The sequence below is a fragment of the Colius striatus genome, chromosome 21 (assembly GCF_028858725.1).
Source record: "Colius striatus isolate bColStr4 chromosome 21, bColStr4.1.hap1, whole genome shotgun sequence".
In the NCBI taxonomy this organism is placed as follows: Eukaryota; Metazoa; Chordata; class Aves; order Coliiformes; family Coliidae; genus Colius; species Colius striatus.
Genome location: NC_084779.1, coordinates 6,209,904 through 6,234,171, shown reverse-complemented (window position 1 = coordinate 6,234,171; position 24,268 = coordinate 6,209,904). Strand labels below are relative to the sequence as shown.

The 24,268-nt window shown below is 47.2% G+C and overlaps 4 protein-coding genes across 8 annotated transcripts in view; 3 read left to right on the top strand and 1 right to left on the bottom strand.

Annotated features, from left to right (window-relative positions):
* KIF1B (kinesin family member 1B) overlaps positions 1 to 4,791 on the top strand; it is an 83,434-nt gene extending 78,643 nt beyond the window's left edge. For all 4 annotated transcript variants that reach the window (XM_062013166.1, XM_062013164.1, XM_062013165.1 and 1 more), the window contains one exon: positions 77 to 4,791. In XM_062013166.1, the coding sequence (XP_061869150.1) occupies positions 77 to 119 (43 nt within the window). In that variant the 3' untranslated portion in view covers positions 120 to 4,791. The remainder of the gene's footprint in view (positions 1 to 76) is intronic.
* Positions 4,792 to 5,947: 1,156 nt separating this feature from the next.
* PGD (phosphogluconate dehydrogenase) lies at positions 5,948 to 17,808 on the top strand. Of its 2 annotated transcripts, XR_009820233.1 has the most exons (15): positions 5,948 to 6,257; positions 7,275 to 7,350; positions 7,776 to 7,955; positions 8,091 to 8,156; positions 9,132 to 9,250; positions 10,647 to 10,716; positions 10,940 to 11,074; positions 11,751 to 11,940; positions 13,350 to 13,480; positions 13,988 to 14,121; positions 14,434 to 14,533; positions 15,816 to 15,938; positions 16,514 to 16,745; positions 16,907 to 17,008; positions 17,722 to 17,808. XR_009820233.1 is itself a non-coding variant. In XM_062013168.1 (13 exons), the coding sequence occupies exons 1-13, from the start codon at positions 6,250 to 6,252 to the stop codon at positions 16,631 to 16,633; spliced, it is 1,452 nt and encodes a 483-aa protein (XP_061869152.1). In that variant the 5' UTR covers positions 5,948 to 6,249; the 3' UTR covers positions 16,634 to 16,815. The 2 variants fall into 2 exon arrangements, 1 of the variants encoding a protein (XP_061869152.1); XM_062013168.1 differs by lacking the exons at positions 16,907 to 17,008; positions 17,722 to 17,808 and having other exon boundaries at positions 16,514 to 16,815.
* Positions 17,307 to 19,556, top strand: CENPS (centromere protein S). Its single transcript, XM_062013174.1, has 5 exons — positions 17,307 to 17,427; positions 17,722 to 17,845; positions 18,190 to 18,223; positions 18,838 to 18,904; positions 19,137 to 19,556. Exons 1-5 carry the CDS (start codon positions 17,317 to 17,319, stop codon positions 19,290 to 19,292), a joined length of 492 nt encoding a protein of 163 aa, XP_061869158.1. The 5' UTR covers positions 17,307 to 17,316; the 3' UTR covers positions 19,293 to 19,556.
* Positions 19,557 to 19,707: 151 nt separating this feature from the next.
* On the bottom strand, positions 19,708 to 23,968 carry DFFA (DNA fragmentation factor subunit alpha). Its single transcript, XM_062013169.1, has 6 exons — positions 23,293 to 23,968; positions 22,537 to 22,698; positions 22,291 to 22,421; positions 21,669 to 21,858; positions 21,139 to 21,293; positions 19,708 to 20,725 (listed from the first exon to the last, which is right to left on the bottom strand). The coding sequence occupies exons 1-6, from the start codon at positions 23,720 to 23,722 to the stop codon at positions 20,522 to 20,524; spliced, it is 1,272 nt and encodes a 423-aa protein (XP_061869153.1). The 5' UTR covers positions 23,723 to 23,968; the 3' UTR covers positions 19,708 to 20,521.
* Positions 23,969 to 24,268: the final 300 nt, after the last annotated feature.

Sequence of the window (24,268 nt, the reverse complement as noted above, 5' to 3'; positions counted from 1 at the left end):
GGTGGACAAACTGGGGAGGGAAGAAAAATAAACTACCAGAATTCACCAAATAATTTCTTACTTCTTTCTTGCACAGGTCAAAACTGGCTCGAAGACGCACGGGCCAGCTGAAGTACTGAGTCCATGTAATGTTCTCATCTGTTCCCCCTAACTCACCTTCTGATAGATGAAGTGTTACCTCTCATTTTCTCTTTGTGATTCTTGACAGTTTCTCTTGTATGTAATCCTGTGGCTTAACATCCCCTCCCTTCCCAACTCCTTCAGCACATTTTCTAGGTATTCTAACCCTACCTTGTTTCTTTTCACTTGTACTGAGACTCGTTCTGTAGCATGTGGCCAAACAAAAAGAGAAAGGAAAAAAAAATCAAAAAAGGGAGTGATTCTGCACCACTCTGAAAAGGAAAAAAAAAGTTATTTATTTTTTCTTACAACAATTGTTTTCCCATTCCAGCTGACCTTTTGGTGTCTGTCCCACTGTCCATTGTTGTCTGTCTAGACTGCTGCAGGTTTTTCGTTCCATTTGTGACTTGGCAGTAGTCATTGGTTCCCTCAGGGCAAAGTTCTAATGCCAGGGAAAGAGAAATTCTTCTATGTACACATTACCCAGCCAGGAACTGCAATAGCTCCTCAGGCTTTCTGGATCCAGCCTCTAATTTAAACTCTGTTGAAAGCTGATATTGGACAAATCTATCTGGGCAGACTGGATTTTGGACTTGGTGAGAGTTTTTGAGTTTCCAGGGTCCAACAGGCTAAGGCATGAGCTGGAAAAAGATAGAGAACACACCAAAGAGGGTCTGGCTAGAATAATCTGCTTTGAAACTGTTGCTGTGGGGTTGCAGGTGAACAGTGCTTGGCTTTAACTCTTTCCCAAAACATTAACACTCTGCTGCTGAGCTGAGCTGAGGAGACAGAACTTGTGCTGATGTGAGGGAAACCGAACCACATCGCTGAAATATTAGATAGACTCTCTAAAGGTTGAGATGCTCAGCCTCGTGTTTGACAGATGGGAGAGTGTTAAGCAGAAGCAAAAGCGTAGTTGTTCCTAGAGCACATGCGGGAGGTCACCACGGGAGGGCAGTGCCTCCTCATCCTGCTTCTAGTCCCGACTTCTGAACTCCAGCGGTAGTTCTCACCCCTCTGGGAATAGATTGAGGGTTGGCATTGGAGTGTTAAGATAGACTGCTCTACAGCATCACCCTGAAAGGCCTGCTTCGTGCATCCCTTACCTGTAACACTCAGATGACACCCCATGTGTTCATGAGGAAAGCATCCCCTGTCTACAAAGCACTTGCAGTATTCTCCTGGGAACAGCAGGACACTTTCACTTCCTTTTGGAATAACTGTTGAATGTCTTCTGATTTCCCTGATACAGTTTTCATCAGCTAATAAAAACCCCTAGTTAGTTTTAACTTGAGAATTAATTCTTCCTAGAGGGCAGATCAAGTGGACTCTGGTCCTGGTCACTGGAGTGTAATAATTGGCCTCTTGGAGATCAGCTGGGTGGTGTTAGTTCTCAGCCTACAATGTAAGTTCTCCCTGTGGCCAAAATGTTGGCCCCTTGCCCCAAGAAAGGAAAGCAGAAGGACTTTCCTTTCTGAGAAGTGGACTTGCCTTTCTTAGGTTTTCAGGGAGGTTGGAGGAGGGGCTTGTTTGTTTTCTTTTACCATTTTCAGACTGCTGTGCTATACTTTCTTGACTAACCTTGGGCACTGATAGGGATGGCAGTGATCCTGGGCAGTGATCCTGGGGAGAGGACAGGAGTTTCATCCTGAGGTTCCAGCTTACAGGTGGAAGGATTTTGTTCCACTATTACAGTAGGCATGTCTAGGCACACTCTAGCTCAAGGTCATTTTGATGCAGGTCACTCATCAGCAGGTCATGCCATGAACTGGAAATTCTGTGGGCAAAAGTCGATGTGGGACTGTCATCAGTTGAGCAGTTCTGTAGCTTTATGGGATTTTCATTCTTCAGTGGAGTGCAATGCATAAAGAGACCTCCTAAAAGCATGGTTGGCAGAGGAACAGGAAGGCAGTCTGACACTTGCTAGGACGTATCTTTATATATTTGGAGGTAGTGCTCAAGCTAAGTCACGTGCTCATTCTGTCTTCTGTGGTCCTCAGATGTCTTTCAGAACTAGAAGCCAGAGTGAGAGAAGCATCCTGGGCACCCAGGACCCAGAATAGGGATCTTTGTTTTCTTTTTTCTTCTGGTTTTGTTTCGTTTAATTGTGTGTGACTCTTAATACAGTGATGATATTCCTTTGTTATGCAATGGTTGATAATGCACTTCAGTGTGTGGATCAGACAGACTGCTAGTGCTGCAAGAGGGCTCTCCAAGCTGGAGCTAAGCTGATCTCAAGAATTAGGTTAATTTTAAGCACTAAGTTGATGCTGCCATCACCACTCTTTGTAATGAGAGTGGAACCAGTTTGAGGAGGGGCAGCAACCTCAGTGATGGTGTTTTGTGAGCACACTTGAGAGCATTTTAATTTTTATCTTTTTTTAACTAGAAGAAAACTAGTTTGTTAAGTCTTTGCTTTGGATCAGCCAGAAAATGAACTAAGGGAATATAGGTGTTGCATTGAAACACGATTGAGGGATCTTCCTTTAAAAGCAGGAAGAGACAGATGCTTTTTTTCTGCAGAGCTGGGAGTGTTACATGTGTTATGTAAATGTTACTCTTCTGTGTAAAGACTCCAAGCAGCTTCTGATGACATGATGTCTGTGTGGATAACAGATCATCACAAGAGCAAAATCCTATTTTTAAGCATCAGCATCTCTTAAAGCTGCATAATCTGTGACAAAATAGATTCATGTTGTGTGGAGTTCAAAGGGGCATTACTGACATGAAGGCATTGCAGTTACAGTTTTCCACCAGTTACTGAAGCCTGCTTTGAGACATTAGTTTACCTACTCAAAACTGGACTGAAATCATTTTAAGTTGTCTTTAAAAGCATAACAAAGCAAAAAAAAACCACCCCAAAAATGGTTTTTCATTGACTTTGAAGCTCTTTTGATCTAACCCAACATGTTATAAATTTCTTTTCATAAACAGAGCAAGAAGGGAAGAACATGCTAAGCTGCTTTCTCTTGACATGTAAAAACCCACTCTTGGTTACCTGCTGTGTGTGTATGTGATGTCCGGGAGTCAGACAGCTCTTGGGACTCTGCCACTGCAGACAAGGCATTATGCTGTGGGCCTGCCAGCCCATTCAGCATAAGCACTGCTGGCAAACTTGATAGGCATTTCTTGGAGAGAATGAGTGTGAAACTGCTGTGGTGTGGGGTTTTTTGTGTTCCTCGCTCAAAGGAAGGAGAAAATGATCCATTTTGTCCATTGAAACCCATGTTGTTGATGTTGGAGCCTGCTTGGATATTTTGAAGCTAAACTAAACCTCCTATACTGTCTTTTAGCAATGCACTTTAAGTACCTTTTTTAAAGCAGATTCCTGTATTCTGGGATGCAGAAGGGAAGGGAATATTATTTCCAGACCACTGAGAAAGGGTTGTTTGGTTTTTGTTGTTTTTTGTTACTTTGATCAGTGTCTAATAGTCACTATAACTGACTGGCAAGGCATTTCAAAGCAAAGACTTTACTTTTCGCTGCTTGTTTATCTAATTTACAGGGATTTACTTTTATGTAATGTATTGTATATTTATACATCTGTAATTAATTGCACATTAGATAAGAAAGAGCATTAGCTTTGGAATAACACCCGTTGGTACTTTACAGTAATCAACTAACACTGCCTATGCATATGCATCTTTCTGGTACTCTTGCACAGCCTTGGTTAGTTAGTTTGTGCTGTGGTGGGTGTTCTTGTTGAAGATGCAGCCGTTGACCTGCTGCTCAAGGGAAGGATTCTGTGCTGCTCTGGAGCCGTTTGCTCGAATGTACTTCCAAATGGGTCTCCAACACGTGTGCGTTGCATCTCCATTGTGGTTAATAACCCCAATATGTGGTCTGAACTGTACTGTATGTAGCAGGAATGTATTAATTTTGTGCTTCCTTCTTTAAAAACATCACCTGTTGAAGAACAGGGTTGACTTTTCTTTTTTGTTCAGAAGGCCATTTATGCGTTCTACGTATTTGGAATCAAAACCAGTCCAACACCAACCAGATGGATGTGTCCAATGGTATTGGGAACAGTCTTTAAATTAACAGGATCAGCTGTCAATTCAGAAAACTGAGGGTGTGGAGGTCCTAAGTCTTTAATTCTGAATGTTGCCAAGTTAATGGCCTGATCCTGAGCAGTGCTGAACCGGGGACTAGCAGCAGAGGGAGTCTGGCATGATCAGCACTTCCCAGGATCAGCTCGTAATTTCCCACTCTGCTCGTTCATACTTCACATGCAGTTGATTAAGGTTCTTGAGTTTGGGCATCAGACATGCTGTTGCACTGAAACACATACTTTTTGTTTTGTTTTGAGGTCCCCATTTCCCTGTTGAATCTCTCTGTACACAAGGTATACAAGGTATATGCTGTATAAGTGGCCTTCTTGAACAAATCTCTTTGCAGACCGATTTCATCCCAGCGAAGGAGCGTATCAGCAACACTGTACATTAATTTCAGGTTTTCATTTTCTTATTTTATTTTGTAAATATATCTGATATTTGGAGCTTGAGTATACAAAATGTAAATATAGTTCATGTATTTGTACTAATTCTGATCCATTTGCTGTATAGCCTTAGGTGTGCAATGCAGATATCTAACTGTGTATGGTAACCTTGCACCACTGAATTGTTAGTGAACGAGGTGAAACAATAAAGGTACAACCAGTGCATTAGCAGATGCAATGTGTGCTCTTTTCAATATGGTTTAATTACTGGTATCTTAATTTGATTGCTTGTTTTCAAAACCTTCTTGAACAAACTTAGGATCTTGTCTTCACTCATCCTTCTGCCTTTGATACATCACACAGCATTTCTAAGCTGTTTGTGGATGCTTCAAAAGATCCTTGTGCTTGAAAGGTACAATAAGGGTGCCATGGTGCTGCCAGTGTGGAACTCGCTTATCTGGGGGTGACCACTAAAGATGACAGGCAATGTGTGAAATCAAACCACTGAAACATAACAGCAAAGAATAAAGGCACCAGTTCTGTGGACAAAAGTGTGTCAGGGAGTCCCTGTGAAAGTTCTTTTAAAAGTCACGGTGAGGAAACTGGATGAGGCATTCCCAGAGCTTGTAAGTCTCACAGAAATAGGCCACCACTTGCTGTCAAACACCCCTCGTAACTGCAAAGCAGCTGCATGATGGCAAAAGGCTTTTCTGAGGCTGCTGGCTAGATCAGTTCTTTATCTGAGCAGCTATCCTGGGTGACTGTCTTGCTTCTTGCTGCTGTGGCCAAGCCTTTTTCTTTTCCAGTTAGGCACCTGAGTAGCCTGTTAACTTGTTGAGGTTGCTCTTTTTGACAGCTTATTTAGGACTTCAGAGAAGCTGCTGTCTGTTTTCAGTCATTCACCCTCAGTGCCCATGAAACGAGGTGACCTAGGGGTTTGATGGGTCAGTTTGGAGCCAGTCTTTATGTTTAGAAAGTGCGTTTACCAGCAAGTAAACGTGCTCAAAATGTGGGTTTGTCTTGATGATGCACCTGAGTGTGACAGAGCAAAGGCATGGCACCGCTTTTCTTCTCCTAAACCTCGTTTTAATGCTGACAGAGGGGCACCTGTCTCTTTTGCTTAAATTCCAGCCACCTCAGACTGACAGCTGTGCAGCCGCGGGTGCTGGCTGCCGCCTGGGGAGCGGTTTCGACGGCAGAATTGAAGGCAATGACTGTGGCTGAAGCTGTTGGGGGCAGCGGGCGGGGGCTCGGCGCGGGGCGGCGCCGGGGCGCGCTGCCCCTTTAACGGGCCGGGCGCGACACGCATCGGGCCATGGGCGGGGGGCGGGGCTTGGCCGGAGAGCCAATGGGCGCGCCCCGCCCGGCCCCGCCCACGCGGCTGAGGGCTGCCGGGCGCGCGGCGCAGGCCGAGCCCCGACAGACGCCGCCGCCGCCGCTCCCTCAGCGTCCCTCGGCTCCCCTCAGCGTCCCTCGGCTCCCCTCAGCACCCCTCGGCTCGCCTCTGCACCCCTCAGCTCCCCTCAGCATCCTCGGCTCCACTCAGAGCGCCTCGGCTCCCCTCAGCGCCTTCAGCGCCCTCGGCTCCACTCGGCACCCCTCGTCTCCCCTCAGCGCCCTCAGCTCCCTTCAGCGCCCTTCACCGCCCTCGGCTCCCCTGAGCGGCCTCGGCTCCCCTCCGCGCCGCCGCCATGGCTCAGTGAGTGCGGGCAGGGCCTCGGCAGGGCTGCGGCCGCGGCGGGGGGCAGCGCTGAACCCGGCGTGTGGTGGGGTGCGAGCCCGGGGTCGTCCCCCGGTTACGGGAGAGGCGTTACAGAGCATTAGCGGGGAGGCGGCGGTGGCAGGGCCGGGAGCGTTCCCGCGGCGGGCTGAGGGGCAGGTCTGCCTCGGCACAGCCTGCGGAACCTCGCTTTTGGGCTGTCTGCTTAGGAGGCCGCGGGTGACTCCGTGCGGTCCCCGCTTCCGCGTTCGGCCGGTTCCGCGGGGCGTCGGAGGGAGAGGACGCGGCCTTCCCGGCGCCCCGCTGCGGGCTGGCTTGTCGCCCTTGGAGCTTATTCTGCAATGAGGAGAATAAGCGTCGGCTGAGAGACTTTTTGACATAATCGGGGAGTGATAATCTTCGGTCCTGAGTGGGAGGCAGGAAGCTTGTTCCTGACCCAAGAGCAGCCAGGCTTGGTTTCCCTGTGTGTACACCCCTTGCAAGCTGAACTAGGCAGCTCCTAGCAGAAGAGCCCATTTCCTTCTTTTCCTCTCCCCCAAATCTGAGACAGCTTCTGTTAAAGAAGCAAACCAATGGTGTAGCATTCAGACACGATGTTCTAGTGCAGCGTCTGTGAAATACAGGGCTGTGATGGAACTGGATCCATCAGGGATAAATTAGAGCCACTCACTTTACTCCTGGTGCAATGTTTTGGATGGCTTACTTTTCTTACTCATTTAGTTGTGTCTCAGTAGTTGGGATGAAATCTTGGTGACTTGAAACTTGTGATATGTGTTGGTTTCTGTCCTGTCTGCTGGATTGACTAGGACCCACAAGGATGTCTTGCTGTAAAAGCCTACAGAATCAATTCAAGGCATGTGCTACAGTGTTTGTGAGAAAGGGGTGAGCTGGCCCAGCAGCTGACATGATCAGAGCAGCCTGATGTAGGGTATGCAGGCTAATGCTAGCTCTCTGTCAATAAGACTGACCGGGCATTTCTGTTCTTCCACGTTGCAGAGCTGACATTGCTTTGATTGGACTGGCTGTGATGGGTCAAAACCTTGTTTTGAACATGAATGACCATGGCTTTGTGGTAAGTGAAGGAAAGCATAGTTCAGAAAGGCTGACTCTCTAGTGCTTGTGGTTGGAGCTGAACGTTTTGTGGGTGGCTTTTGTGTTTTCTTGGGATGGTCTAAAGGGTGGTATTTCCTCTTTTTCATTATAACCCAGGCTGCCCTTTTATCCCATTCCCAGAGAAAACCAGCAGTGCATGCCTGTATTCAGTGAGCCACCTGATGTGTTAGTTGTGTATGATTTTTTTCCTTGGAATTGGCTTTGGGCTTGGCCATTAACCATAGATTCCCAAGACACTTGCAGGTTCATCCCTGCTCTGTATCTTCAGGGAAGGTAGAAGTGGGACAGCATGTGATGTCAAACCTTGCTTATGTATTTTGTTGCCTGAGCTCAAGTAACTCTTCTGTTGGCAGCTTCTGTTAACAAGTTCTCTTACTCCCCCAGGTTTGTGCTTTTAACAGGACAGTTTCCAAAGTGGATGACTTTCTGGCCAATGAAGCCAAGGGAACCAAAGTGATTGGTGCTCACAGCCTGGAAGAGATGGTCTCAAAGTTAAAGAAGCCTCGTCGCATTATCTTGCTGGTGAAGGCTGGAAGTGCAGTGGATGACTTCATCAACAAATTGGTGAGGCAAACATTCTTTCTAGATGTGACTTTTTGCTGTCTTTGGAGAAGTTTCCTCTGGAATATCTCAGTTATTGGTCATTAGTGAGGTTTTGAATGCCTGGAGAAAACTAAAATGCTGATCTGTTTGTGACAGGTGCCATTGTTGGAGACTGGAGACATCATAATCGATGGTGGGAATTCTGAGTATAGAGATACCACGGTAAGCCTGTTTGCTACCCAGATGGAATGAGTGAAATACACGATTCTTTCTGCTCTGATCATCATCATCAGAATAGCCAGTCAATAAGATGGCCTCTCCCCTCTGCTCAGGGAAGGCCAAACTGAGTTATCTCTATAAAACTAGATGATGCAGCCTATCAAAAAGCAATTGTGAGAACTCTTCTGTAAGAATATTTCTATAGAAGTTGCCTAAATCATCCAAGAATATTTTTATTGACATCTTTTCAAGAGGCCTTTAGAAAATGTCCTGTTCCAATCTTACAGAGTTTTCAGGGAGATTTGAAGACCCAAGGATATTTACTGATTTGTTACTGTATCTCAATCCTACATAAGTATAGGAAAATCCAGGGTGACAGACATGCTGGTTTGGTAATGAGAACAGCAGGGTAATGATCTGGTTTCTGCTCGTGAGCAGGCTGTAACTGTAGGAGTTACAGAAGTTACATGGGATGCTTGTACTGCATTCTGCTTTAGCATCCTGTGCTTGCATAAGTGATCTGGCCTTGCCAGAATGTAAAACAGGTACTAGATGAGGTTTAATACTTGGGAAGCTTGCAGCTCCACTTGGGGATCCCAGCCTGTGCTTCTCTCCCACTCAGAGGCAATTAGTTTCCCTTATAATTGTCTATGCTTGTACCTCCAGTCTGCAATGAACTCAGCAAGTCCAGCTTGGGCCTAATCTGCCACCCCCACATCTTTGCCCACAGCCTCAGTACTGCTCTCTTCTATCTGTTGCTCGTAATGACTTTTCTCAGCATGTCTCTTTTGCAAGTTTCTCTGTCAAAGCAACAGGAAGTTTCCCAATGTGCACTCTGGTGTATGTACAGGCTTCCTCTAAGGTTGTCTTCTAGCACTTCCAAAGCAGAACTGAAAATCAAGTTTTAGGTCTGAATTGCTAACCTTTGTAAGGTTCTGGCATGAAAGGAAATGAATGCTGCTCTGTTCTTTGCTCCAGAGGCGTTGTAAGGAACTGCAGAAAAAGGGCATCTTATTTGTTGGAAGTGGTGTCAGTGGTGGAGAGGAGGGTGCCAGATATGGTCCTTCACTCATGCCAGGAGGAGCCAAAGAAGCCTGGTAAGCATCAGCTAGCATATTCTTCAGAGTGGTCTGCAACAATCGTCTTCTATTCAGGCTGAGGGAGGGAAGGAGGAGGGTGTGGGCGTGAAGAGAACAAGATATGTTGCCATTTCACTTCCTCAAGGCTCAAGATTTCTCAACCTAGCTGGGGTCATGGGGCACTACTGAGCTTTCATGGCAGGCAGAACAAAGGCAGGTTTTTCTTCCAGGAATCCACAGGCAGAAGCAGCCCTTACAGAAATCTGAAGGGAGAAATGTGTGCCAGGGGAGAAGGGAATTTTGCTGAATTTAAGGGAATTTAAGCAAGTTTGGTTTCTTTTACAATTACAGTTTTTTCTTCTGGGGCCTTAACCATGAAACAGGCAACAGGCAACATCCCTGCAGTGACACGTTATCAATGCAGGCTTCAGGACATGTTTGTGCTGTTGAATCCATCACGTTTTCTGCAAGTCTCTGCCACGCTGCTGGGCTGTTTAGCATTCATGTTAATGTAAAGGAGTGTACAGCAGTGCTTGTATTAGACTTTATCCCTTGTTGCCCACTTTCTGTACATGTAGAAAGAAAAGGTGTGTCCAGGCTTTACCTGAGCTTTAGAATCTCTTAAGTCACTGTCTGTTTGCATTAGCACTTAATTCCAGTATCAGCCTGTTCAAATTTGGTGGCACAAAGCTAGAAACTGCATAACAGAAATCTGCTGACTGATGATCTTTTTGCCATGAACAGCTCAGTAAGGACAGCTTCCATGTGCTGCCCTTACCTCAGCTTTGTCCCCTCCTCTTTCACAGCACCTGCAGCCAGGGTGCCACCCATGCTCTTTTCCCAGTTAGACTGCTCCAAACTTGACATTCTGTACTGCTGTCCTGTTGTCTAAGCAGTTGAACTGCACTTGGGGAGACTGGTAATGCCAAAAGCTCCTAATTACTTCAATAATGCAGATAACTGTATCCTGACTTGCATTGTGGAGTTTCTTCCCTCTTCCTCCTCCAGATCCCTCTGGATTTTTCTGGTGGCTGTAGAACAGAATAGGATTTTCTTCTCATCTCTGCCACTGACCCTCTCTGAGCATGAGCCTGAGTCATAACCTGCCTCTGTTTCCCTGTTTCTAAACTGAAGGGGATGTTATTTTATCTCCTTTAGGTACGTGAAGCTCTTCTGCATGGTGCTCTAAGCATGACATGCCCCGTTTCTTGCAAACAATGTGTTCTTCTGGGAAAAACATGCTTTTTAGTTGACATTTATGTATGGTGGGTTATCAACCAGCCAGCATGCTCTTACCTCAAGCTGCCTTTTGACAGGTTACAGAAAGAGGCATCATACTGATGGATTTTTTTGTGTGTTTCATGGTGTTTGTGCCCTCTGCCTACCTGCTGAGGTGTGTTATTTCTCCCCACAGGCCCCACATCAAGACCATATTTCAGAGCATTGCTGCTAAAGTGGGATCTGGGGAACCTTGTTGTGACTGGGTAAATATTCATTTGATACTGACCTTAACTTGTGGTGAGATCCATGTTTGGGTAGTTTGGTTGCTGAAGCTTGTGCATGTTTGTCCTTAATAAACTCATCAACACTAGTTAACACTGGGCTTCCTTCCTTCCTTCAGGCAGAAGGAAGCCATAGGCAGGTGTTAAAACTCTGGAAGTGATGGCAGGGCTGTGGGTGATGGCATTTTGGGATGTTTCCTGACAGGTAGGAGAGGAGGGTGCTGGACACTTTGTGAAGATGGTGCACAATGGGATTGAATACGGAGACATGCAGCTGATCTGTGAGGCCTATCACCTGATGAAAGATGTGCTGGGCATGGAGCATGAGGAGATGGCAAAGGTGATCTGCAATTTTCCATGTCTTGCCTTCTTTGAGCCATGGTGCCTGTCTGACGTAGGTAGAGGCAGCTGGGCTTGGGTAAAGCTGCTGTACATACATAAAGTTAATTTTTCTGACATAGCTTCTGCCAAGGGCAGTGCACAACATTCCTGAGCTTCAGATGAGGTAGGGAGCAGCAGGCATGTAACTACATGTTTATAGAAGTTGTCTAAACTCTCACATTCTACAGCTGATTTCTCCCCAGGAAGCACCTTCTTGTGTAGAGATTACCTTGCCTTAAAAAAATAGTGATAACTTTCAGCATTGTAAGCAAGCAGGCAAATCTCACACAGGCCTTGGTTGAAGCAAGTCACTAAGTATAAAGTGTCTTGAAAGGACAGTTAGTTCTGTTTCCAGCCTTCAGTGATGGTAGGCAACAGGAGAGGCTATGCCTCTGCTTTCCCAGGTGGAGACGAGTGCTCTGCAGCTCTGCATCTGGGCTGTGACCAAGATGCACAAGGGCCTCAGCAGCTCTGAAATCACTGGTACATGTGGCAGAGTATCAAGAACGAATCAATGGGAGAGTGTGACTCCCTTCTGCATGTATACATCTATATATGTGTATGTATATGTATATCTCAATAAATCAGTTAATATATACGGGAAAATACTGTATATACTTTTCCCCCTCTTCCAGGTATTTGAGGAATGGAATAAGACAGAGCTGGACTCTTTCTTGATTGAGATCACAGCCAATATTCTCAAATTCAAAGACAGTGATGGCAAATTCCTCCTCCCAAAGATCAAGGACAGTGCAGGACAAAAAGGCACAGGGAAGTGGACAGCCATTTCAGCCCTGGAATATGGAGTCCCTGTCACCCTCATAGGTAACTGGTTCTTTGATCTGGCCTTGTCTTTCTTACCTGCATGTACCACATCCCAGTTAGGAGCATGATAACAGATAGTCTCAGAAATGAGCCCACACTAAGGCTTGGCTCACAGAAGGGGCTTTTCTAGGTGTTAGCTGTTGCAGCCTTTCTGCCCTTCAGATCAGACCACTGCTTGATAAGTCTCTGAAGACATAAGAGGAATTTTTCTTTGCTCTCAGACTGGCTTTAATTTTCATGCTTTCTCTGTCTCTTTTACCTTTGCCTTGGCTGGTCAAGTCCTATTAAATTAGAAGATAAGAAAAACTACGTTGAGTATGCTACAATAGTAAGTGCAGTGGTGGCTGTCAGAGAAACACAGCTGCATTCCAACCACAGATTTCCACAAAACAAGTCTTGTAAATGGTTATAATACTCTGTTACAGCCATAGTCTTTCAGTTTCAGGCTTGAAACAGGGTTTCTCACTTATGCTGGTAGTATTTCCCTTGTTGGGGTTCTTACAAGGACAAGGGTGGAGGAGACACTCCCTCGGTGCTCTTGGGTGTTAGGTAACAATGAGCTGATAGGGAGGGATGTGCAATAGCCCTTGTGCAAACCTGGTCATTCTTAGGGAGGTTTTACTGCATAAGCATGACTTGCAGCTTTCTGCTTGTAAAGCACAGTCATGCTACTCCCACTTTTTCCTGATTTCCCGCCTCCCTTTCTCCTCCCCTTTGTGCAGAAAGGGATAAGAGCCAGTTGTGATGTTGATATGCTCTGTTAATCCTCCTGCAGGGAGGAGCCAGAACCTCCTGGGAACATTACTCAGTCACCTTCGGGGTTTTTTTTGTAATTCACAAATCACTCCAAGTGGAAGAAAAGCTTCAATATGAAGACTATCATAAGTTTAGTTGGTTTTGCTTCCATCAGACCCTGAAAAGGAAACTTCCTTTTTTATCCATGTAACGGCACCATCTTCAACTGCAAATAAGAACAACTTAAACCTGCATGATTAGGAACTGACTGAGCCAGATCAAGAGATTGGCATGCAGGCTTTCTCTTTAGGGACTGAAGATACTGCTTGACTAACTCCTTAGCCCTGGAGAATGACATTTAGTAACCTGCTTAGTGGTGTTATAAAACTTTCTTATGGGCTTCTGAGTATTGGTGTTAGGGGCCCACTGGATTTGTAAAACTTATTTCCTCTTGTAAGTTAACCTGCTGATTGTAATTGCTCTTATTTTGCTGATGGATAGTTTGGTCCCTCAGTGATGCTGTTGAGATAATTAATGTGTACAGCTCTCTTCCTGTGTGACTGCCTCATTATCTTATGTGGCTCATCATTCAGTGCTGCCTTCACTATGTGCTTGAGGACAGACTCTCAGAGCTTAACTTTGGAACTATCTGCCCTTTCCTACCATACTAACAGGTGAAGCTGTGTTTGCACGGTGCCTCTCTTCCCTCAAGGATGAGAGGGTACAGGCCAGTAAGCTGCTGGGTGGGCCTAAAGCGGCCCGATTCACTGGGAACAAGAAGGCTTTTCTGGAGGACATACGCAAGGTGAGGCGTTGTGCTTGCCAGGCTGCTGTGTTAGAGCTGCAAATCAAAGCAGGTTTTGGATGCTGTAAATCTGCTGAGGAGCTCTTGTGTTGACTTTCATGACAATGGGTTCCTGCCTTCAGCTGCCCCATCATGTGTTGTCTCGTGGTGTCCACAGAGCATCGTACAACCAATTCCTTTCCCGACCAAAGAGCAGTCCTGAAGGAACTCAGGTCTAAGCCACACTGGCAGTGACAACTAGCCCGGGTGCAGGGGTCATACTTCATACATAAGAGCATACTTTTTTGTCCCTGAACACTCTTCTCTTTCTAATGGGGAGAATAGTTCTTGATCTTTCTCTGCTGAGACTAAACTTTCCATCAGTTGGAAAGGATCTTTTGGTTCTTAGCTGGAATGTGGCCACTGTACTCAACCTTGGTGAGATGTGGACTAAAAAGAGCATGTGGCTGAAATTTCTCATTCTGCTTTGTGGGACTTCACTTGAAATGTGTATTTGGGTTTTTTTAGGCCCTGTATGCTTCCAAGATTATCTCCTATGCTCAAGGCTTCATGCTGCTGAGACAAGCAGCCAAAGAATTTGGCTGGACGCTGAATTACGGTGGCATTGCTCTGATGTGGAGGGGAGGCTGCATCATCAGAAGGTAATTAAGATGAGGAGGGAACTGAGTTGCTGGCAGGCACTTTGGTTTGTGTGGTGCTGGACTGACAAGCCTAGGGACTTTCTTGGAAAACCCATGCAGTTAATCTGCTGGTAGGACACTGAGAAGCTCTTTCTGTAGACAGCACTAAAGGTTACCACATGAAGCCAGTTCTCTGGTGGTTTAGTTACTGCAGATTGTTTTCAGTCATTGTTTGGAATCTAGCTGAGTGAAATGTTGGGGTTAAATTTTGGATTCTGGGCCTTTGCTAGAAGCTGTGATATTTTATTCCTGGTTTACATGTGTTCTGCCTAGTGTGTTCCTGGGAAAAATCAAAGATGCTTTTGATCGAAACCCTGAGCTCCAGAATTTGCTGTTGGATGATTTCTTTAAAACAGCTGTTGAAAACTGCCAGGTGAGTTTCCAAGGAAGGAAGAGCCATAAAAACAATAGTTTACAGTCACACAAGTATATTTAGGCAGAAAAATCAAAAGGTAGAGAGCACCCTTGAAAGCTATTTATGCAGCATCCATAATGCTGAAGACCTCTAAACAATCCTTAAGCCCTTTGGGACTCTGTGTGTGTGTGTACCCGTGAACACATAAAGTGTAGGAATTCATCATCTAGGGTTTCATGGAACCCTTTTTTAGGAGAACATACCAGTCTTACAGGATCAGGACAGGAAAAAACCTACACAGTTGGAGGTGGTTGAAGTTAATCAAGGCAGTTACTGTGGTAGGCTACTGAAGAACAAACGAGATTTTTGCCAGACAACGGAGTGAGTGACCTGACCTGGGGAGAGAAATGCCTGTAAATGCCTCTTGCCTCTATTTCATCAGAAAGTTGGAGAATGTTAGTTCTAAATGAATCCTCATCCCCCAAAACATCCATTTTACTATTACAAAAGAGCCTTAGGCAGAAATGTAACAATTCAGAACCACAGTGTGAGGAAGAAATGTCTAGCCTCGGTGAACATTCTCATCACTGCCCTGTTTCTTGTGCCTGCCCTGCCCGTGGAATTCTGTTGGACAGAGTATAAAGCTCTGTTCCATTCCCATTGTTTGCAGCAGCACCAACAGAACAGTGTTCCAGACCTACCATTCATCAGAGCTCAGTCTGTCCAAACAGTGTCCTGACTTGGGTGCAGCTGACAGGCAGAACTGAAAGTAGATTATTTGACCAACAAAGAAGTTGTAAATTATCATTAGTAATTCTTTTAACTGAAGCTGTATGTTCCATGTGGGTTACTAAATCAGATGTACAGTTAAAGTGAGGATGTTTGAAGTATTTTTGTTGATCTCTTATGCCTTTGGATGGGCTTTGAACTGTGCTTGATTTGAGGTCAGTGTTTGCTCAGGATGTTCTCCACTGTTGTCAGGCTTCTGGGATGCACTGATTATGTTTGTGTGAGAGAACAGGGTCCTTGCTCAAGGCTGTGGTTTCATTGAATGTGAGGTGTGTGTCTGCGTCCTCATTGTCCTGTTTATTAACCCTGTCTTACTTGCCATTAATTTGGGCCAACCTTGTTGTAAAATCAGTAATCTACTGCTGCATTTGCTCAGACTTGGTCATGAGGTTTCATAGAAGGTGAAGCAGCACATGCTACTGTACCAAAATAGTTTCTGTGTCTGCACATACCTCTGAGCAAATGCAGATTTGGTTCTTTTCTTTCCCCCCCTCCTTTTCCTCTCTCCTAGGACTCCTGGCGACGTGTGATCAGTACTGGGGTACAGATTGGTATCCCTATGCCCTGCTTCACTACAGCGCTTTCTTTTTATGATGGATACAGGCATGAAATATTACCAGCCAACCTTATTCAGGTAGGTGCCTGCAATAGTGTAGCACATCTCCTGGCTACTGAAATAACTATCATGTTGTTATTTAAATACTGGTCTAAAGGCCATGACGGCAGTATGTCCTAATCACTCCAGCATTTTACAGCTGAAGGCATAGGTTGCCTAATGTAATTCTGTTGAACCTGAAATTCACGGCAGTAAAATGCTACGAGATGTCTGGATAAAGGACGTCAGAGGTGTTGGTGTGACAGTGCCTGGCATGTGTTAATATTCCCTCTGTGAACGAAGGGTAATGCTATCTTGGAATCACAATGCTTTATAAAGAACTATCTTTAAACCTTTGAGTGTGTGTGTTTTCAGATTAGCACCTAGCAGAAATAATACACTTGTCTTTGTACTGAACTCTTAATCACTAGAAATCAGTAAATGTTTCATTGCAGTGATGTTGCCAATAAAGAGAAAATAAGCCTGACTGTTGTGATACTGGAATCAGATCTAATTTTTAGTGTTCCTATAGTCCAGTATCAATAAGTACAACTTCTAGTACTCGTATAACTGTGCTGTTCTTACATCTCAGTGTGTGTGTGCTCTTACCGTAGGCTCAGCGCGACTACTTTGGCGCACACACGTACGAGTTGCTGTCGAAGCCGGGTGTGTTCATCCACACTAACTGGACGGGCCACGGAGGAAGTGTGTCCTCTTCTGCCTACAACGTCTAATGGAAACCTTTCCCCTTGAAGCCAAGATACTGTAGATCACGGATATTCCTCCTAGAATACCAGTTTTTACTGTACTGTGCTAGATCTTGTTCGGACACTTTTGTAATAACTTGTGGGTATATTTCATATATAAATCTATATATATCATGTAAGAAGGCTAAATAAACTTGCTTGTAAATGTATCGATGTGTTTTCATTCCACTGCTGCTGGCCAAATATTTTTAAAGTATTTAATAGAGTACATTTTAAAATGGTATTTTTATTGTGTTCTAGGGCATAAACTCATAGGGATCATGATAAGCGCTGACAGCATCTCACTAACTGCTGACGTGGAGAGGCAGACAGCACACTACTGCTACACACGATGCCTGCGAGGTAAAGGCCTGTTTTGGGTGCTATGGCTTATTCCCAACAGCCTGTTCAGCACCAGGGTGCGGGGCCTGGATCCCCTCAGGGCTGGGTTCCGCGCGGGGCCTGAATCGCCTTAGCAGGGCACGGGGCAGGCATCGCCTCAGTGGGGCCGGGATCGCCTCAGGGCCGGGATCGCCTCAGGAGGGCGCGGGGCCGGGTGCCCCTCAGGGCTGGGTTCCCCTCAGGGCCGGGTGCCCCTCAGGGCTGGGTTCCCCTCAGCAGGGCGCGGGGCCGGGATCGCCTCAGCAGGGCGCGGGGCGGGGCCGCTGGACATGGCGCCGGCGCAGCCCCGCCTCGCTGCGCCGGGCGGGAAACGCGGCCGGGCGGCTGAGGGCAGCGCCATGGAGGCGGCAGACGGGGACGAGCGGCTCCTGCTCACCCAGGTACGGCGGGGCCGCCGCCTCCTGCTCCTTCCCGGGCCCACGGCCCTGGCTTCGCTCCCACCGTGCCGGAGCTGAGCCCCCGGCGCCGCCGGGGAGGGCCCGGCCGGGACAAGATGGAGCCATGGCGGGAGCGGGGCTGGGGTGTGCGGCACCGAGTGACGAGCTTGGTGTTCCGAGGTGTGTCGGGGTCCGGATATGTCGCTTACGTTGCGTCATGTTAAATAATGTCAGTGATTTACGCAAGAGCTGGTGTGTGGGGCTGCAGGGAACTGACTTGTCGCTGGATACTTGCAGAGGCTGAAGGCTGCGGTTCACTACACGGTTGGCTGCTTGTGCCAGGAGGTTGCAGAAGACAAAGACATGCAGTTCAGCAAACAAGCCATTGCCGCTATTTCAGAGATCACCTTCAGGCAGTGTGGTACAGGAGTTTGCATGTTATCTGTTTATTCAAGAGCAACTGTTGGAGAAACGATGCTTTTAAAAAAAAATAGCCCTTGGCCTACAGATCACTGGTGCCCCATTTCTTGCATTTTGTCTTAAGAAGTACAAGAAATAGTGATTCTGTTTGCCAGACCTACAAAAAGCATTTAAGTGTGTGTGGAAATATTGTGTGGGCGGCCTGCCTGTGCAAGTGACACGTGATAACAAGTTACAGTCTCTTATAACTTGTCTAATTTGCAGTTAGACTTTTCTAACAGCTAGAACTGTGTTATCTCTTGTTACTCCGAGTTTAAAATATGTGGCATCTTTTGTTTTCACCAGAGACATTTGCAAAAGACCTCGAAATGTTTGCAAGGTAGGTACTGGGACACTTGATTGTTACAAAGGCTTTGTTTCAGCTCCAGTAACTAGATAATCTTTAAAAAGAAATCTTGTAATTAAAAATGTTAAAGCATTTTATTGGCTGATTAAATAGTGGCTGTGAAGTTATGAAATAGATGCTCTCCTGTAGGTTCTTCCTGATCTTGGAAGTTCATTTATGTGGTACAAAGTGACTGTTTAGATTAATGGCTGTATATAATTGTCAGCTGTGTTGATATGTAACAGTACTGTATGGGCTGGGAGGGGCAGATGCTTCCCGTGTTTCAGCTGATGGCTTCAAGGAGGTAAGGGAATGTTTTAAGGAGTCAAAGCTTAACACAGTGACCTACTGGCAAATCAGAGGGACCAAACAGTGGTGCTTGAAGTTGTGGTTGCTAAATTCTACAGTTTTTACACAGGCAGTGTGGGAATTTAGATGCACACCCACAAACTTGTACAATGGCGGTTTGTGTGTTATAGCGGAAGAAGACAGGCATGTTTGGTTTACTAGGTCCCTATTAAGGTCCTTTAGTTAGCGTCCTGAGGCTTTTGGCTTCCTACAATCAATGCTGGCAAACACACTAAAGGGTATTTTTAAATTTGATGCAGGCATGCAAAAAGAAGCACAATCACTACAGATGATGTGAAGCTTCTGGCCAGAAGGAGCAATTCTTTGGTGAGATTCACTATGTTTTCTGTCCCCCCACATTAATAAACTATTCTGTCCAGCTTAGACTGAGAGCTTTGTGCAAGAACTAAAACTCACTACTGTCATCAGCCTTTTTGGAGTGCCTGTCACCTTTTTTGTAACAAGAGTTTGCCCTGTTCATTTCTCTTAAACACTTCTCTGATTTCTCATGGATAAAGTAAGTTCCTTAGTAAATGGCTGATTAGTTGCTTGTTCTTAGCTGAATTACATCACCCAGAAGAGTGAAGAGATAACATCCAATAACATGGAGCAAAAGGAGAAGAAGAAAAAGAAGTCCAGTGCAGCTAAGGGAGGGAAAACCTCTGAGGAGCAAGAAGCAGCTGTGACTGAAAGTGAAGATCCCAACATGTCATGATTTAGCTTTCAAGTAACATCTCTGGTCATTTTCTCTTCCTATCCTGGAGGAACTGAAGTTGGCCTAGTAGAGATTCCTTCTGCAGGTCAGCAACAGTAACGACTTCTCAGGGCTTTAGGTGAACATGATTAGCTGCATTTTCTTTGTTCCAAAAACTCTGTTAGAATTCAGTAAAGCTTATGGCCCAAACTCCCTAAGTGCTCACAAAAGGTATTTTACTGTTATTAAAAAGAAAAGCCTTAAAATAAAGAGTTTAAAGCAGAACATGCTCACTGACCCTGATTCCTCAGTGTGTGCAACGCCCTCCATGTGCACCTACTAAAACTTGCTCAGAGGTTTCAGCTCACTTGTCAGGCTTTTTTTTTTTTCCATGTACATCTCACAAGACAAGAACAGATATCAAAACTAGTCCAACTGGAGGGTAAAAAGGTTTTAATGATGTTAGAAAAAAAGAAGACTTTAACAAATAAAAATGAGCCAGTTCATACAAAAGCATCTCGATGCTACAATAATGATTAGGCCAAACAGAAGTCTTGTGACCCACAGCCTTAAAAAGCAAGTGTTTCCACCTTTGCTGTGTTTTGCAAGTTAGTGCTTACACTGCACGCAAGAGGCAGTTGCTCCTTGCAGAAAAAGCACTGAAGTTTCAAGGACTTTGGCTTTACTTTAACTGATGAAACCAGAATTCAAATTCCTAGATCCCAGGCTGGAGCTGGAACCCAGAAAGCAGCTGGAAAAACTGCACAATAACAGCTTAACTAGGCCAAATCACAGTAAACCCTACCAAAGAATGAGCACTGTGTTCAGTGAGCAATCTTCCACCTCCCTTCTTTCTGTTCATCAACTGTGCCTCAAAGTGTCTTCCACAAGGTCTTCCATTCTTCCCATTGTCCTCCCACCATTGTCAAAGCAAGCAACTGCCTGGGGCTTCAGAAGCCAGATCCACTATTAGCAGCTGGAAGCTTCTGGCTCCCAACCATGTATTCAAAGCTGAACCCTTCCATGCTGTGTTTAGCAATACCATTGTCCTACTACTCTGCAAAAAGTCAAAATCCCTTTGGTTACACATGATTTGAATCCCCAGGGGAGTTTAAGCCTCAGGACAATGTCTACAGCCAGAGCACAGTATGACCAGCAGACTGTGGCTCCCAGGATATTTCTTTGCTCGTCCGATCTTAATGCAGAAAAAAAATCAACCTCAAACAAACGTGTGAGCACCACTTACAAGCTTATTTCTTACGTTTGGAAGTAGGCCAGTCCCCCCAGGGCAGAGTTTTCTTGCCCTTTGACGTGCTTCTTAGGGAATGCAAAGTTTGCACTTGATGTAGGCGCTTGGAGAGCTCCTGATCACAGGCTTGCTGCAGAGCTTCAGCTTTCTGCTTATCCCATTGTAGAGCTGCAGCCAGGGCTTGTGTGTCTTCTTTCAAGACCAGCTGTAGCAAGAGAGATTTCTAACAGTCTGTTCTGCTGATACTCCACCACCAACCCCTCTGCCCACATTAAGAACAGCATTAGCATTTAGGATGGATAAAAGAAGTACAGCTAGATGCATCTGCATAGAAAATAAACTTGCTGGTAAGACAGCTGAAACTGGCTGACTGTGATTTGGCAGAGATCAAAACCAAAGTAGTTTTGTGGCTTTTCAGACTAGAGTACTTGGAGTAGTGTCAGAGGAGCTCCAAGCAGGGGGTAGTGTTACTGAGGAAGTGAAACAGATTACATCTCACCACTTTGAGATTGAGATACATTGAAGTCAGAACCTCCAGAAGCAAGGTCAGCCTCCTCTCAAACCTCCCTCTCCAGAGGGAGAGACTTGCCAGATTATGGTCATGCCATTCTCACTCACCTCCAGATCTTGACTGTCCAAGCAGAGCTCTGGAGCAGGTTTCTTTTTCAGAGCAGCAAGAAGGTGGTCACTGAGCGCTGTCTGGGCTGAAGTGCCTGTACTGCTGGTGCCTGTGTCAACCACATCCATCTCCTTTCTTGGTACAGTCTCAGATCCTGAAAAGTAGTAGAATCATTATAGCCTGTGATAAATACAGGATGGGAAAAGTGTCCTGGACTGCTCTGATGGTTTTGCGATTAACAAAAGATGCATTCTATCTAGGTGCATCCCCCACCTTAAGAAATCCCTGGTGTTACGGGTGACTACACGATTTAAGCTGTTCTCCCAGCATTCCGCTTCCAAGCATTGTGAGCAATGTGATGTAGTTGTGAGAGGACTGCTGGTCTCACCCAGAGTTCCTTCACTATACCAGCAACTCCATCAACCACCTTAATAGCTGCTATGAATGTGACTCAGCCCAATCCTTCACTCTATTCACTATTTCAGGCATCTCTGAAAAGCTCTTTCTCTGGCATCCTAATGCTCCCTACCTGCTACTTTGCTTAAGATACTGTCTTCCTTTTTCAAGGCCTCCAGGTAGAGTTCCAGGAGCTGTCTTGACTGGCGTTCTTCTTCTCGTCTGTCCAGCACCTGCTGCAGGGTGTCCTGCAGTACCTGGACTCGGGATTGACTTTGGGCAAGTTCTTCTGCCAGGTCTGAACGTGGTACATCAATAAGCACCTTGAAACAATGAGAGCACTGCTCAGACTAGCTTGTTGCATTACACTGAGCACAGTACAAACAGCAAGCCTCCTGACTGACACAGCCTCCACCTTCACAAACCCAACGTGTTTCACAAGCTTTCTTGTCACTACAAGTCAGCCGAGTTACAAAAGGCATTCCAGCACCCAGCATTCTTTTCCAGAAGCCAAAAGGTATGCAGGAAGGTGTGGAATCATATGCATGTTTAACAGAAACTCTGACAGCTCCTGGCAATCAAAGTACCACTTTGATGGAAGGTAAGAAGAGGCAGCTCTCACCACACAGAAGGTGTCACACAGAGATATTGTTTGCTTATTCTGTTCTCTGCCAGAATGATCAATGGATGAACTGAGATGGATCAATGGATGATGGGCAGAGCCAAGGACAGAAATCAGAGGTATCCCCACTTACCTGCAGGTCTTCTTCAGACATCAAGATGATATTAGACAGGTCATCCTTCAGTTGCCTGGCCAGCTGCTTCCACTTCTCTACACCAGAGTCCACTTCATCCACAGACTCCGAGAGCCAGGCTGTTCCACTGTCTGACACAAGAGTCACCAGGTTCATGGGTCATTCCTGATCCACCTGAAACAGCCTGATAGCCCTTGGTGTGTTCCAAACACCCTCCCCTTCCATGTTCCCTCATCCACAGAGTACCTAAGCTTTTGCTGGACCATTTCTCATTCTTGGCCAGTGCCACAAACTTGGTATTAGATGGCAAACACAGAAAGTAATCTTCGTCATCCACAATGGTGCCATCTTCTGCCAGCACTAAGGTGATGGGCTCCCTGGTGTTGTCAATAGCCAGAATGGTACGAGCTGCAGAAAAAGGAAAAGTACTTTATGAAATAATGTGACAGACCTGCTGCCCTTCTGTCACACTCATCACAACAGAAAGCAACTCTCAGTAACTGAGGCTGGAGGCCAGGACCTACCATGTAGCTCTGCACCTCACAGAATCATTTTGGTTGGAAAAGACCTTTAAGATCACCAAGTCCAAGCCCTCCCCTCACCCTGCCTCCCATCACTAACGCATGGCCCTCAGCTCCACAGCTTTGCAATAGCTCCAGGGATGGGGACTCCCTCACCTCCCAGGGCAGCCTGGGACAGTGGCTGACAACCCGTTTCTATTAGCTCTTTTTTATCACACGTTCAGGAGTTTTCCCTCACTGCAGACCTCGGCACACACGTAGCAAGGAGCTACATTTCAGTGGATGTACCTCCAGACGCTTACTGCCGCCTCCCTTCACCGCTCCCGTTAGCAAGTGCCTCCGGGAGCCCCGCTCTCCTGTCCGTGCCCGGCGCGGATCGGGCTCGAGCCCGGGGCCCGAGCTCAGCGGGAGCGCCCCGGGGACAGGCGGCAGCCGCTGCCTTCCCCGCCCCGCAACGGCGGAACCCCGCAGCACCGCTCACCCTTGTCGCGCAGCTCCCGCAGGCAGGACGCGGCCACGCCGTGCTGCTCGCTGCCGTCCCGCCGCCGCACCACGCAGCGCTTCCGCGCCGCCGCCATGGCCGCGCGGGGCTGGCCGGGACGGGCCGCGGTGCTCGCCGGGACGCGGAGGCCTGCGGGGCCGGCCCGTGAGCGCCGCGCTCCTCGGTGACAGCTTCGGCCAGCCGGCGAGCCGGGGCCGCGTTCAGCCGCGTCGCTGATGGCGCAGCTTTTCCTCAGGGCTAGCTGCAGGACTTTGGCGTTCAACACGTTGGCAACGGCGCAATGACTTGTAAAATAAAGTACCAGAGGAGCGCGGCCGGGGCTGTTCAGGCGAGACGCTCCCTTACGGACACGCTTGCCGGTTGTGAAGCTGGAATAGAAACAGGGGAAAGGGGCGGGCGATGAATCCATCCAGCCGGCACGTCCGGGAGTAGCCCCATCGCGCCGGAGCCCCTGGGTGTTCCTCCTGGGAGCTCCTGCGGCCCGGACACAACGGGACCTGCTATCTGTGCTTCTTAGCTGGCTTCTGGGAGCCGGCAAAGCCGAGCAGCGGGTGGCAGCCGCGGCTCTCCCCAGACCTGCCCCGAGCCGGGCTCACGGCACCAGCGGCTCCGCACCGCGCATCCGCGCCTCGGCGTTCGGCTCGTTGCGTCTGCAGCGCGAGCCGGCGGTGCCGCGCGGAAAGGCGGTGAGGGCGTTCCATCGGTTAAGCGGGGATGGATTAGCCGGGCCTGGGAAGATGGCCTCCTCGGAGCAAGCGGAGCAGCCCAGCCAGGTAAACGGGGCCGGCGCTCTGCCCGCTCGGCTCGGGCAGCGGCGCGGCACGGCACGGCGCGGGGGCTGCTCCGCCGGGGAGAGGAGGGCACCGCGCCTCTGTTTCACACCACCTCCCCCCTCCAGCCTCCTACCGGCGGCGGCTGCGGGGGGCGCGCGCGCCGGCCCGCCTCGCGCCCCTCA